This window comes from Balearica regulorum, chromosome 9, assembly GCF_011004875.1.
Source record: "Balearica regulorum gibbericeps isolate bBalReg1 chromosome 9, bBalReg1.pri, whole genome shotgun sequence".
In the NCBI taxonomy this organism is placed as follows: Eukaryota; Metazoa; Chordata; class Aves; order Gruiformes; family Gruidae; genus Balearica; species Balearica regulorum.
In genome coordinates this window covers 16,208,130-16,222,844 of record NC_046192.1, presented here as the reverse complement: position 1 = coordinate 16,222,844, position 14,715 = coordinate 16,208,130, and the positions used below count along the sequence as shown (strand labels likewise).

The 14,715-nt window shown below is 45.7% G+C and overlaps 1 protein-coding gene across 1 annotated transcript; it reads right to left on the bottom strand.

Annotated features, from left to right (window-relative positions):
* Positions 1-3,960: 3,960 nt before the first annotated feature.
* On the bottom strand, positions 3,961-10,041 carry TMEM207 (transmembrane protein 207). The gene is made up of 5 exons (XM_010313416.2): positions 9,793-10,041; positions 7,934-7,971; positions 7,476-7,520; positions 6,900-7,042; positions 3,961-5,924 (listed from the first exon to the last, which is right to left on the bottom strand). The coding sequence occupies exons 1-5, from the start codon at positions 9,865-9,867 to the stop codon at positions 5,785-5,787; spliced, it is 441 nt and encodes a 146-aa protein (XP_010311718.1). The 5' UTR covers positions 9,868-10,041; the 3' UTR covers positions 3,961-5,784.
* Positions 10,042-14,715: the final 4,674 nt, after the last annotated feature.

Sequence of the window (14,715 nt, the reverse complement as noted above, 5' to 3'; positions counted from 1 at the left end):
GTGCCTCAGCGCCCGCTCCGACGCCCGCGTCCCTGCTCCTCCCCAGGGAGGCCAAGGCTGCCTCAGCCTCTCCAAGGGAGGAGAAATGCCCCGACGCTGTGAGCTGCCCCAGCCTGACATCCCAGCACAGGGATGCTCCTCAGGAGAAGGCACTGAGCCACGACATCATCACTTGGACCAAAATCCTGAATCAAATCCTTCCTAGATGATGCAGCCAGCATGTTAGCCCTCCCCACTAGCACATTCAGGGCCACCTGCCAGCCTCTTGTTGCTGTTTGCTATAGCTCTTTCTGAGGCATGAAGATTCTCTCTTGCTGGGAAGATTTATTTCTTGTTTAGCACAGGAGAAATAGTCTGGGATCGCCTGCTATCCGGGTGTAATTGCAGATCTCAGACCATTGATTTCTCCTGTTCTTTTTCTCCTGTGAGCTGTAGTTGAGGAGACTTCTGGGCCTTTGTCCTGGCTCTCCAGCTTGTTTGAAGGTGGCGGGAGGTCTTTTGTGTTTTGCAGAGTTTTGGTTTTTTGTAGAGTAAGGGTTAATACTTTAACTTGTTCCTATTCTAGCCACAGTCTACAATAGCTTTTAAGTATCTATCTCCTGCACAAGAGAACTAGGAGAAGGTCACAGAAACCCTTAGGTTTGCTGGGTTAATGTTTTGTAACAACCAATCCAATGATGCATTGCTTCATTATTCAAATCCTGCTGACAGTCTATCTGATGTTTTGATCAGTTGTTAATATTTAATTGTTAATTCACAGTTTGATTTAATTCTGACCCTTATTTCGTGACTGCAGTATTCACTCCTTATTAGCTCAATACCATGCCACGATGCAAATCTATTTTAGTTTGGTTGTTTATTCATTAGCAAAAAACCTCCCAGAAAGTACACAGGACTTACTTTTTCTTTCAAAATCACAACCAGTCCCTAAGGCTAAAGACGTTGCACGTGAGCTCAGATATTAAGGCATTTTCTTAATACCTACCTACATCCCATTCAGCAGCAGCTCTCTAGGAATGACAATAGACTGACTCTGCCTTCCTGGCCATTGATAGTTCACCAAGGCTCTTTGCTCAGATGCAATTACCAGCTGAGGTCAAACACTTAATCCTTCAGTGCCAACAGCCTGTTAGCCTTCTCCAGACTTTCACTAACTTCCGACGGGTATTTTTGTATGTTTGGGCATCTCAGTCTTGTTGCTTCATCTCCCAGGTATAGGTAGGGTCACGGACCTAGCCGAGACCTGGGACTCTCAGATTTCCTCCCTACTGTTCCTGGCCCGTGGTGTCGCCTTGAACTTGGGGCTCCTCGTTGCCTTCTCCACTGACAGCACACAGCTTGGTGCAGCCTGCCAGGGCTCCGGCTGGTTACAGGTTATGGAAAATAGCAAAGTCCTGTAGGTAAGCTCTTTGCTAAGTTGATTTCATGCCTTACGGATAGGTATTGATTTCCCATTTTGATATATGTGAGTGACAGAGAGAATAAAACAATGACTCTGCAATGGCTGTCCTTTTTTGCCTGCAATAGTTTATCCTCTCATTACCTCGATCAGCCTTGTTCATAAGAGCTCTTAATAACTCTGGCTCTAATTAGGACTCACTCTTACTGTGACCTTGTGAACTAGACTCTATCCTACTGCAGCTGCATGAATGCTTTCCAAAATATGGATGTTCGTCCTTTTCAGACACATTATAATGTGATTTTTGTGTGAATTCAGTAGATCTGAACAAGCATTTTTGGCGGATAAGAATGTTACTTCAGAATTCTGTTTTCTTTACATATTATAATATTTGTGAGATATAATAAATGCAGTTGTCTTTGAGTATTGTGTTTCTCTAACCCCACATCCAAGTTTCACTCAGGAAGGTGCTTTGCCAGGTGACCTGCTCTGACTCCAGTGAAGGAAATCACTGCTGTCCTGCAAGGACACACAAAAGGCAGCAGCACAAACAGGACCAGCCCTTGGCAGAGTGGGGTGTGATTTTGGAGGCTGCCCAGACCTTTCTGATAGCTGCAGACCCCTGACTCCAGTGCATACCTGCAGCAGTGGCTCTTTGACAGCGGCAGACTTTATCTCCAGCTTCAGCACATGTACTTTATGGATATCACTTATAGTCATTTTATAAACTTTCAAAGAGAGACAAATAAAATTTCACCAAGAAAACAAAGTTTTCTTTCTCAGCTGAGGCTGGACCCCCACAGTTTGCTCGTCTGCATCTGTTAAATACTGTGGGTAAGCTATTAGTGACAGAAATATTCTGTCCAAGCACTCTTACAGGGAGCAGAGAGCAATTTTCTCCCTGTAGCTATTGGGTCCCTGCTGTAAGGTGCCTCTGAGTGAGAAAGCAAAGAGCCAGACTTGTGCCATCTAGTGATCCGAAGAGAGTGAGCGTCTGTCCCCGGCCCCATCCTCTTCCTCCCTGTGCAAAAGCCTTTAGCCTGTAATCCAGAGTCTTCAGATGACACTAAAAAACAGATTAATGAGTATTTCTATTATTTTCACATCTTTTGTGTGTAACCCTCCTGGCAGCCCTGACTGATTCCCTGGCAGCTCAGTTGCCTCTGGTTTCGCTGTACTTTGCCTGAGCGCCAGTTTATGACTTTAGTATTCAGCTCCTGACACGCGGAGGTGAAAGTCCAGCTGTGCGGCTTGCCACCTTCCCTTTCTCTTTCACTTCCAGATGGTCACCAAGCAATTAGCTCCTCTGCACTGCTCCCATTTCTTCCTCTCGAGGCTTACTGACAACAAGTCCCCCCAGATATACATCTGCCTTCTAGTGTTTTCTGTGTTTTTCTAGAGCAGTTTGCCATTTCTTCTCAAAGTTAGCAGGAAGTATAAGTCAGAGGATGAGTAACAGCCAGAGGGTCACAGGAGAGCAAGTGCTTTTCCAAAGTGGACCCTATTCCTAAGGTGAGGAATTATAAAGAAATGGCTCATCTTTCCTTATAACTCTGGAAACATCAGTCAAACTGCATTAACTGCCATTAAGGGCTGAGTACTTACAAAAGCATAAGGTACCAGGCAAAATCTGAATGAGAACACAGGTCTGGAGAAACCTTGTCCATTCTGCTGAAACACCTAGGAGTAAAGGGGCAGGCTGGGAGAAGCAGCTTTTGTAGGCAACGGTCAGTCAGTGGGGCCATCCCAAATACATTTGTAGAAGGAAGGAACCCATCCTTTTCTCCATTTCAATGGTCAGGAAGCCAAGGACCAGGGCAGTGCCCACTCAGCCCCTTCTCAGGGTACTCTCCTTCCCCACCCTAAACCAGCAGCAAGGTCAGTTTATGCCCCTCCCTAATCAACCCTACACAAACTCTTTTTGCAGGTGGCTCCTGGTCTTCCGTAGTATTTGGAAGTGCCCAGGACTCCTGCCATGTTGCACAAGTACCACAGCACACAGGTCCTCCCACACTGGTAACTCCAGCTGGAGCCTGATTTGGTGACAGCCAGTTGCTTGCTTTACTATAAGCCACTTAACGCAATTTTGATGGAATAATTTTATTCCTTTTGTGAATAATTAAAGCACCCCAAACATGAAGCTGAATGCACTTGAATGCACTCTGGTAGCACGGAAACACAAACCTGTTTCCCACGAATGTTTCTGGAAGAGCAGCAGCCTCCTGGGCGCGTTGCTGAAAGCCTCGCTTGCCCTCTGTTGGGTGGCCGGGGAAGGATTTACCCGGTAATGAGGAATTACCCGGTAATGAGGAGTGCCGCTTACTGGACTTTGTGAAAGAGGGATGCAGAGTGATGGAGGCATCGAAACCAGAGCAGTCCTCGCTTGTTAGCCTCTCCAGCCACCTGATTAGAAGGTGACATTCAATGAAATTAAAGGCTGCAATTCATTTAGAGCCAAGCAATTAATAAGCCGGAGACAGTAATGTTTTATGCAGCTTATAATGCAGACAACCTGTGGAGCTCACGTCCATGAAGGGGTCACTGAAGCAAATGCGGTGTGTAGGTGGGAAGGAAGTGATGGTTGATTTAATGCCCACTAGCAGGCTACGCAAGCTGAAGTGACAAACATAATCAAATCTCATGCTTCAGGGCATAAATTGAAGGGGTTGAGTAGTGGAAGCAGTTATATATATAAAAGGTCTGATCCTGAGAGGTGCTGATTACCTGCAATTCTTCCTAAGTTCAGCCAGTGAAAGGACACTCAGGAATTGCTCGACTTCTCTGCTGGCGAAGTCTGTACTTGCTAATTTTCCTTATTAATAAATCCTGTAATATTTTAGCCTGCTGGCACAAACATTCATTTTGCTACAGTAACATTTATTTCCTTTCACACAAGAGTCAAACATTAAAGCTGCTTCTAAAATAAGATTTTATAGAGATAATTTGCAGTGGTGCTGGCAGAGAATTTGTCTCTCAAAATATGCTATAATTCTTTATCTAGCGAAGGTACTTATATGGCCTCATTATGAGACTATGTGAGCACTTCATAACCTTTAGTGGATTTATCTTCCCAGTTGCCTTTCTGAGCAGGGGAACTGAGACTAGCCCAGCTCTACAGGGGTGGGGGCTGCTCCACGAGGCAGGCTGTGGGCTTCCATTAATCTTTCGGGGTACCTAAGATGGACCCAGCTGTCCACTTTGACTGCGAGCTCGTGGCTCCCCAGGCATGTGATGCACGGCACTAGGTGAGACATTTACTTTCTGCCCCAAGGGGGGTCTGATTGCAGCCCGCAGCCCCCAGCCCTTGCCATGGAGAGATCAGAGGTAGAGAGGTCAGGCAGGCTGAATCCAGCCTTCAGGGACCTGCCCGTGACAAACAAAGGAAATCTTTGCTTTCATCTGGAATGCAGCTAAGGGGGAAATTCGGCATCTTTCCTCAGTAATTTGAGAACTAGGCAGGCTAATACCTCCTAGGAATGGCTTAGCTAGAGCTGATCCTGCTTAGGTGTAAGGCAGTCTAAATGGCTTCTTGAAGTCTCTTTCCATCCTGTTTGCAGTGGTCACCTCAAAGAAAATGACATTCTTTATCATAATAAATTTCTGTAGCTAAGCATCAAATACCTAATCCCATAATTCATGTCTGTGGGGAATTGTCCTGGGCCATTCAAAGCCTGTAGGTCTGCAATGCTAGGGCAAAAGTAGCTGGAGACAGTCACCATGAAATTAAGAAGAGCTCAAATGAGCAAACTCACTTTTTTGTGTGCTCTGCAACCAGCTCCTGCCACTGCTACTCCCCCCATAATCCCTATCTCTTGCTTTCCCTTCCCTGGCCATAAATTTGCTGCCTTTTGCACTAGACAAATCTGATATGCTGTGCTAAATATTTTAAATGTGGCAAACGATCCTTCATCGCAGAGTGGCATGATTGCATTACAATGTATTAGAACAACATGACTTTGCCAGAGGGTGTTTGTTGGCACCGTGCCGAGTCAAGGAGGCAGCCCAAGTTTCAGAAGTAACTATCAAGTCATTTATCAACATTCGGTCCTAAAACACATGGGGTTGCACCAGCTCAAGCAGTCTGAGAGAGATAAATCTGGAGGCTGAGCCAGAAACCCCAAATACAGACAGACCTCTGAGGGAGCTTCTCAAAATCCAGAGCCCTATCAAAATGTCAAGCTGAGCTCCTGTGACAGATTCAGCACATGCTTTTGGCGTTTATTCTGTTGCATTTTGTCTCCCCTTTTATGTTTGGATTAAATATGTGCTACTTTTCAGTCTCTTGGCCAACCTGTGGAAAGGGCTGATTTGACCTCGCACTACTGTAGCATAATGGAAGATCTCTGGTGAACCAAGTGGAATCATAGAAAGCCAACGTGTGGTGTCTAGAGGTTGTTTTCCTTCATAATATCCTCATAGGATGGAGGCAACTCAGTTCCCCCAAGGCTGAACCGTGGGGCAGGAGAAGAGGACATCTCCGCAGTCATGCAGGGGCTGGAGAATGGGCACTGAGGTGCTTCACTCGCTGGGGAAAAAGCAAAACCATAATTGTACAGCAGACAGGCGTGAAGAGCAAGTGTGGGGGTGAGAGGGGTGAGCCTGGGAGGAGCTGCCAAACCACTTGGAAACAAGAAAGGCACGGATGTAATTTTTGAAACATGGCATCACAAAGCCTCTCACCACAAACTCCAGATACAAGAAATGAGAACAGAGGAATTTGGGTGGGTTTGGGGTGGGTCCTCCCTGTGGAGACACTGTTCATGACCACCAGAAAAGCAGGCAATACCTCCTCTGGGAAGGGCTTAGTCTAACGACAGAATTAGCTTTATTCTTCTTGGAGGGACTGTTGTCTGGCCCAGCCTGCTGATGCTGCTGGCAGTACTCCACGTCAGTGCTGGGTGCTACACATTGTCATTATAGCCCGGTCCTCAAATATCTGGGTGCTCCTGGAGAATGCTGAGGGTGGCTACCATGATGAACAGCACCCAACTTGACAACTTTTTGACAGACCCCAAGGTGTATCAGCCAGTCGAGCTGCCTTCTGGGGTGGGTCAAGTAGACTGATGTGGTCTTGCCTGAGTGAGAAATTCAGGTTACTTGTTGGAAAGGGCCACCTGATCCAGGCAGTGCCCGTGACTGCGTGTATCAGGCTGCTGAATGCCCCATCACTGAGGAGAAGGTCCCTCACACCTCCAGTGTTAGCATGGCCAAGGCCTGGGTAGGCACCGTGGGGACACGTGGACACACAGGGCCAGCAGTGACATCATCTGAAGGTACGGCTGGGGAAAAGTGGATATGGCTTGCTTAAGCCCTCCAGTCCGTGGTCTGAAGATCCCCCCAAGATGTCCAAGCTGGGCACCCCACTGTTGACCAGAAACACAGTACCCAGCTGCAGCCCAGCTCCCACTCAAGCCTGGCTGCCTCTGACTGGGCTAAGGATGGGCCACAGGAAGCCCACCAGGGCCAGCAGCACCTTGCAGCAAGTAGGGAGAGGACTAACCGCAAAAGGCGTCCGAGCTGCTGAGGGCAAAGATGGCCAGGGTGCGTCGGTGGAGGAGGCAGCTCCGCCGTTTCAGCCAGTACTGCAGGCAGCAGCAGATCCCACAGGATAGGAGCAAGGCCAGGAAAAACAACATCAGGAACCTGAGGCAGAGGCAGCAGTGGAGGAACAGTACCATCACCATCTGTGGGCAGCACCGACAGATGGCTGCATGTCTTCAAATTAACATATTCATTAACATCTTTAGCAAATAGCCGTTAAATGTTGCAGTTTCCCCATCACTGTACTGGACATGATCAAAGTCTCCAGAAACCAATGTCTCAGTGCTGAGTGCTGGCTGGAAATTCAAACATTTCTCCGTGAAATCGTTCATCAGTTTTGCCCAGCTCAGTTGTCAGCGTACAGTGAGGAGGATATGGATAAATGATTCCCATTAGTCAGTAAAGACAGAACACAGGGACAGCCCAGGAGCAATGCTCTCTAGCTATCAGTCTCTCTTAATGCCTTTCTCTCTATATATCCATCAAAGAACATTATTTGCCAGTTTTTCCCCTCTAAAACAGATCAGAGACTTACCACACATACCAGCTGCTCAAGTTTTCATCGCTCTGCCCAATGCACCTAACAAGGGAAAAATAAAAGGAACTTTCAGTCCAGTGTGAGGGGACCGGCTCCAACACATGTCTGCCAACACAAAGAAAAGCATCATCAGAAAGCAGAAGATTGAGAAGTTCTCCTCCATCAAGGGAACACTATTAGAAGTTTCTCTGTGTAGATGGGAGCAGATGCAGGCGATGTACAAAGCGGCATGCAACTGTTTTGCATCTCAACACTGGCACCTGCCACCAACATTTTTTCTGAAATCCCAAAAAGTTGCCAACCTCCCTTTCCTCTTCCAGAAGAAAAACTAAACGGCCCTTTCCTGGAAGCCCTCGTTCCTCTGCCATGTCAGTGTGCCGGGCAGGAGCACAGCATCCCCGAAAGAGCCCAGGGTGAGAGCAGCCCCAGGTGAGAAAACGGAGAGCCACACTCACCTCTCGCCGAGCTCACAGTCCGACTCAGAGTCTGCTAACTGAAAACACACATGTAAATCAGAGAGGGCAGATACATGTTGCTTTTTTATAATTTATCAGTATAATTACTGATCTTAGAGGGGGAGGTCGGAGAGGAAGAGCCATACAGGTGCTGGCTCCTGCAGGGACGAGAACCATCCCTCTCCCTAGAGACTGCAGGGCTGAGGTCTCGCCTCGGCGTGTCTCTGGTCTGAGCTAACCCATATTGAAACCAGTGCACAACCTTGCAGAGAGCTCAATAAATTCAACAGTTTGCAGATGAAAGCTAGGCCCAGGGGAAAGCATTTCTTTTGATGTGAAAGAGGGAAGGACAAGAGCAGGGAGACACAAGCAGGTGTCGGAAACCTGTTTACAAAACTGGGCTTTGTTATTCAGAAATATCTGCTGAAAATGTCCCGTGACCAAATTCTTGGTCTGTAGCTCATTTTCCAGTAGCTAATTGTGAATGTAGCTGTAAATTGGAGCTGTTTCAACCAGACGTGTGCTCTGCCCACCATTTTCCTGTTTTCGGATAGTAGTGGTGCATCATTCCCAGAGTCAGATTTCAGGTATTGCAAATATGTGAACCTGAAACTAGTTTTTCAGGTATATTTTCTACTCTCCACTCAAGCAAGTTTATTTTTACAAGCCTTGTTGATCTTAGCCTCAGTTTCAGATTATCTGGGCAAAAAGTAGCCAGAGTGGTTCATCAGTATGATTGAATCAAATTCAATACAATTTTTGGCTGACTCACATTAGGTGTGTTATAACACTTGCCCATCTTTTCTACAAAAAACTTCACATCAGGTATAGAATTGCAATAACACTGGGAAGCAGAATGAGCAAGATGGAAGAATTTAGATTTATTTCTTGGAGAAAACTATTAAAATGTAATCTGTAAATCATTACTTTACTTTGGATTTCCTTCTGCATATATCCAAAACACATGGAGATTTCTGATTTTCTTTGAGCCAATCCAGAAAGCTCTTTTCTGTATTATAAATATGTATCAAATACGTATAATTGAGAGATCTCATATTACATCTCTAATTAACAGGACTTCTTTGTAAGGACTTTGTTGTGCAAAGCTTGTATCACTGTAAACAGAAAGAAATCACCCCAAAGAATCTTTATAATGTGTCTGATCCTGTGCACATATTGCCTTTTGGTCCCTAGTTTCATTAGAGGTCTTTAGGTATAATAAGTCTTTCATATAAAACATTAACTATGAAATTTCATGAGCAGTTGAAACCCAACTGAGGAATAGAGAAAAAGACAGAAGCTTCAACTCTTCCAGACGTGTCCTTTTAAAACTGAACTAATTTGCCATGTCACACATGCACCCTGGTGCAGAATATTTTAATTTTTTTTTTGCACTTCAACTGATTATTAGAATAACAGGTCAAAACCAGACAGCTGATTGCTGTGATTACGTGTACCCTGAGTATTCTTCATGGCTGAATGACAACCTCTGGACTCTCTTTTGTCATCCTTCAAACTATCTCAGCAGAGCTACCTTCACGTAGTTAAACTGCAGCAAAGTGCATCTGCTCTGAGGCAGTAATTTATCAATGCAGCCAAACACCCACCCGTGCTGCTGAAAACCCATGCTCTTCCGTTTCAACAGCCATAGAGATAATAAAGGACTAAGGCAGTCATGTTTTCTCTGCATTAACTAGAATTGTTGTGAACATTAAATCCTCTCCAAATTCATCAGGTCCTCAGAAAAATTCTTTCCCCCAAAAATAAACAGGGCTGATGACTAAATTATATCAAAGTTGAAATCTTTTCCCCACAAAAATCCCTAAAATCAGCTTAGTCCCAGTGAAGGGTTTGGTTACCTGGAAGAAGGTTAAACACAGAACTCCAGTTCCTGTGATCCACGAAGCGAGACACAAAGCTCCAGGTCTCCACATCACTAGCACAAGAAACGTGGGAAGAGCTTTGTTTGCAGCAGTGTTTTACCCTCTGTAATTTAGAGCTTTTAAAACTTCTCTGCACATTGTGCCTTCAGCCAGAGAACATATAACCCAACGGCTTCCTGCTCTTCAGAAATTACTGCTAGCCAGGGAACGAATTTGGGTTTGCATGGACACACTCAAACAGCTGCTAGAAGTTAAAGGAACACTAGTTTAAGGTCAGCACCTTGCAGTTGTTTCGGCATTTTCATAGCTGTTCACAAATTCCTGTTGCTGAAGCTTAGTTCCATATTAACCCACGGCTGTATTTAACAGGACCTACTACAAATAAAGAATCACTGGAGACTGTATTGTGAAGCCATGCTTTCATTACATGTTGCCCTCAGCTGCAATTCTGGCATTATAGAAAAAGCAGAGCTACCTCCAACCATCTCCTATGCACCGTGCCTACTACCTCAAACATGTGCACCATGGATGAAGGAAACCCTTCCCAGCCTGAGACAACCACCGCTGGCACCTCTACTGCTGTTACGCAGCTGCCAGGGTTTGCTAGGAAAATGCATCTGAAAAATCACACCCCCCCAAGTGGTTGTCATAAGAGATACAAAATTTCACTGCACGATCTAAGGACCGATCCAGATGATATAGTTCAACAGGGGTGGAAGATGGTTTCACTGTAGCTCTGATCACCGCAGAATGGACGATCCCAGTTTGTTCGGCAGTCAGTAATAGATTGTCACTGAAGTTTACAGCCCGCGGCTGAAATGCACCATTAACTACGGATCTTTCAGATTTAACACAAAGGGTGTTGCCGTGAATATGTTTAGCCATCACTCCAGAAGTTAAGCATTATGTTGTGATGCCATTACTTCAGTAATGATTGACGAAGCTAAGCTGCTCTTGAGATACACCTCTGTGGCTTTGCTTCAACTAAAAGGTCAAGGAGTCTAACCAGCTCTGATACACATACTCAACCCAGGTTTGTTATTTCTCATTAAAGTTTTGCATAAACCCAGTCCAAACCCTGGTGTTCTCAAATGTTTACTTTCAGCTCACTACTAAATAAAGGCAAGTGTCTGAAGCCATGCCCTGTGAGAAAGCATCTCTCATAATGGTGCTAAGTGCATGTGCGACAAAATATACATATTTGGAACATGTTGGTGTCGTGGTTCAGACAAATCCTTTTCAATTTTGTTCAACAGTAAATTGCCAAACCAATTTCTTAGCTCTTTTCTTGAAAGAAAAAGCTCCTGCTTCGCACAGCCTTGCTGGGAACCTTGTGACTCTTACAATTTCAGGCTTCAAAGAGATCATCCATCAGTGAACTAATTTCAGATTGCTTCCTCTCACAATTACTTCCCTCATGCCAGAACCCAGGGTACTTCCAATTTAGAGCTATGGAATGGATCATCCCCAGTATTTCAGGGGGCAGATACCACAATGAGCTCCTGGTGCTGAAAAATAACACATAGCATATGTTCTGGGTCTATTTCTAGAAGAAAATGGGAAAAATTGAATTCTGCCATGCTCAGCTTCCTGGCCTTGAGGCAAACTTTGAAGTTTTCTGTATGGTTGGTCCCATACAGAGGTTTCAAGTGGTGGTGGCAATTTGTGGAGCCTGTCCCTGTATTCTTGGTAACGATGTCGAGAGGAGAGTTGGTTAAGAGGGGGTCCACGAACAGCCCCGTCTTTTGCTTCAGGCGTGATCCTGATACTGAAAAGAGCTGCTGCTTCAGCAGGAAAACTCTCCCTGTGTATGATCTGCTGAGCAGCTTTATGACATTCATGTGTTCAAGAGCCCCAGCACTTGCTCTGAGGCAGCCAGGACCTGACACCAAAAGCCCAGAGGAGCTCTGCACTGAAACCCACAGCAGGCTGCGACCCCTCCTGCCCGCTCCCAGCCTACTGCGACACTGCTGCTTTTGGGGTTTTGCAATAGAGAGACTCATCTTCTGGGTAGCTCTGTGTCCGAGGGTTATCTCCATCTGAGGGTTTTTTCCTGGGCTTTTTGTCATTCCCCCCATGAGGAGATATATGCACACATATGCATATACATACATGAAAGGAAAGCCCTGCTCCCTCTTCCTCATCCACTTACTGATGAAAAGTTTGGTATCTCTTGCCTCCTCAATCAATTATATCCACCTCATCAGTGGACTTGGGAGGCTGCTCTCCGGTAGATGTTAACTCATGGCCATTAGATTAAAAATCTGTTATTTTCTTATCACCTTTTGTCGTTGCTAGGTGACAAATGCATCTCCCAGGCAGCAACATGGACTACTACAACATACAGCAATTTATGATTGTCCATTATCTCTTCGCTTAAAGTGCCTGGTCCTTTCGATGGGAGGAAGATGTGCAGTTCTAGGACCATCCAAAAAGTGACTTTTAGAGTTGCCACAGAAACCATCTCTGCTGGCTGGCTCTTGCTGGGCTTTGTGAGAGGGGATGCAAGGCTGGGAAACAGAAGGAACTTGGAAGAAGCTGATTTAACTTGTCAGGTCCAACAGGGTCAAGGTTGGATTAGGGGTCTGAATTTCAGGAACTGAGCTTGTTCATGTATGTATGTGCACTAGACTTGATGGCGTTTGCTGGCTCGAGTGTCATACAAATTTTTTCAGTCATGCTTTTGGTTTGAGCCAAAGTTTCAGGGAACACCCTGGGTACCTCTGGATTCTGGTGAGAGTGGGAGGGAATTTACTGACAAACGGGAGCCTACATAGAGCCCCTGGCAGCTTATGACCGCAGCTAGCAGTTTAAACCTGTTTAAAGCTCTTACTTAGCTGCCTTCAGAGCATTTGGTGGCTGCTAGGGATGACTTTTGGGGAAGCAATTACCTTGCTAAGCTCTGACCAGCCTCCCAGTACAGTCCAGAATGGGACTGTAAAAGACTTTTTCAGAAAGAAAACAAGAAAGGAGAGCGGCAGAAGGAGAGATGGGACAGACACAGGGAAGGACATAGGTCAGGGTGGAGAACACAGAGACATGATGTGGAAGGGAGACAAGGAAAGGCAGGGCAGCCCTGCTCTCTACATTAAGGTTGACTGACAAGTTAAGTGTCTGTTGGCTTTTTTATATTACAGTGTTTTCACATCACCACCACAATCAATTTTTTCTCCAGCCCAAATCTGTTGGGAGCTCTCCTCTTCCTACACGACTTCACTGCCATGGCTGGCTCAGTCTTTGCTTTTGTGGCTGCATCCTCAGTGTCTGGGCTCAGCCAGGCTGTGATCATCCCTCCTGGCCTATCCTGGGAAGACTCAAGGCAGGTAAATTGAGTTTAGCCTAAGAGAAGGGTAACAGGGAGGACTGAGGATCAAACATTGGCTCTCTGCAACAAGAGAGCAAAAGCAGCTTCGATCTCATCCTTGCAAAATGAAAGCTGCAAGGAGCTGCTTGCTCCCTGCAGACACACTGAGATGAATAAATCCAGTGCCAGGGAGAGCTATTTAAGCTAATGGCTAGTGCTGGCACAGGAACAAATGGGAGCAAACTGGCCATGAATAAATCGAGGCTAGAAATGCAAAGAAGGTTCATCCCATCCAGAGCAGTGAGGTTGAGCAGCAGCTTGTCTGTGGGAGGAGTGTGGGCATGAAACCAAATGGCTCCTGCGATGGAAGTCATCAAGCTCCCACAGGGGATGTAACCACTTCAGCAGGACTTGCTGACCCAGGGAGTCCTTTCCCACCCCATGGAAACCACCTCAGTTGGTCCTTAGACCCTCAAACCCATCTGCATGTACAGGAGTCAGCAGAGACAGCTCCGGGCTTGCACGATCAAGGAAGGATGAACTCTGTAAAACAAGCCTTGGTAGAGCTGGCACAGCCTGTTGTCTTTCAAAAGGAATGTAACCAGTTGCTGCTCACTGATGAATACGGCCCTTTGTGAGCCTGTGTGGGGGACGTGCTGCACAGGGGGAAGGAAAGACTCTGGGCACCGAGTGCAAACAAGGATGACATTGTTCTGCTGCATCCTCCCCAGGAGCAAGGCTTTGCAGGTCACCCTCAGATCTGAGGCAACTGCAGCTACCTCCAGTGCTTCAGACCAGCCAGAGCCATTTTATTTGTCTTGGTGTATCAGTAGGGAAAATCCGATAGAGTACAGAGTCAGTGAAGCCTTTTGCCTGGCAGAAAGCTAAAGGAAAAGGAATCTCTATTTAGGTTAGTTATTTATAAAAGGGATTTCTCCTATATGCATGTGCATATCCCAGAGTGAGAACTGCAGAAAAAACTGTTCAATACATAGGTGTCCATGGAGTCCTCAAATCCTTAAATTACACATTAATGGGAAGTCAACACTTTAAAACTAGCCAAAGTATAAAGTCCACTGAACCATTGAGAGAAATTGCTGTGAATTGTGCAAATACCCCTGTTCCAAGACCTACAATGAACACCTGAAATAGATACTACAACTAAAATATTGAGCACACATGAAAGGATTTAGGCAGGAGCTTTCTTGCTCTGGAATTCATGAGGGAAGGAACTTTGAGAAGTGCACCTTTCCAGCAAGCATCTTGTGTATGCCTACAACTCTGGTACTGACTCTGCTCGCTCTCACCTTTAAAAACATAAAACAGTGTGCAGAGTTTTACAGAGAGCTGTGATGTGGTGGGGTAACAGGAAGCTGCAAAAATTTAGAAAAAAATAATTTGTTTGGGTTCCCCCCCACCCCAAGTTGAATTTTGTTTTGAAAACTTAAGTTAGATCCTAAAAAAAATGCCAAAATAACATGATTTGGGCTAAGCCTACCAGTTGTTTGGTTTTGCAGGAGAATTCAGAGCTCAGAATTACATTTTAAGATCTACTGCACCTGAGGAATAAATGGTAGGTTGGCTTCTTTTATTTC

Bases quoted from the DNA above. Each gene is read 5' to 3' on its own strand.
- TMEM207 (XM_010313416.2), bottom strand. From the start codon at position 9,867: ATGTGGAGACCTGGAGCTTTGTGTCTCGCTTCGTGGATCACAGGAACT. The intron at 7,972-9,792 runs GTAACCAAACCC...GTGTGTTTTCAG, and splicing joins TGTGTTTAACCTTCTTCCAG to TTAGCAGACTCTGAGTCGGA. The intron at 7,043-7,475 runs GTAAGTCTCTGA...CCTCTGCCTCAG, and splicing joins TTGAGCAGCTGGTATGTGTG to GTTCCTGATGTTGTTTTTCC.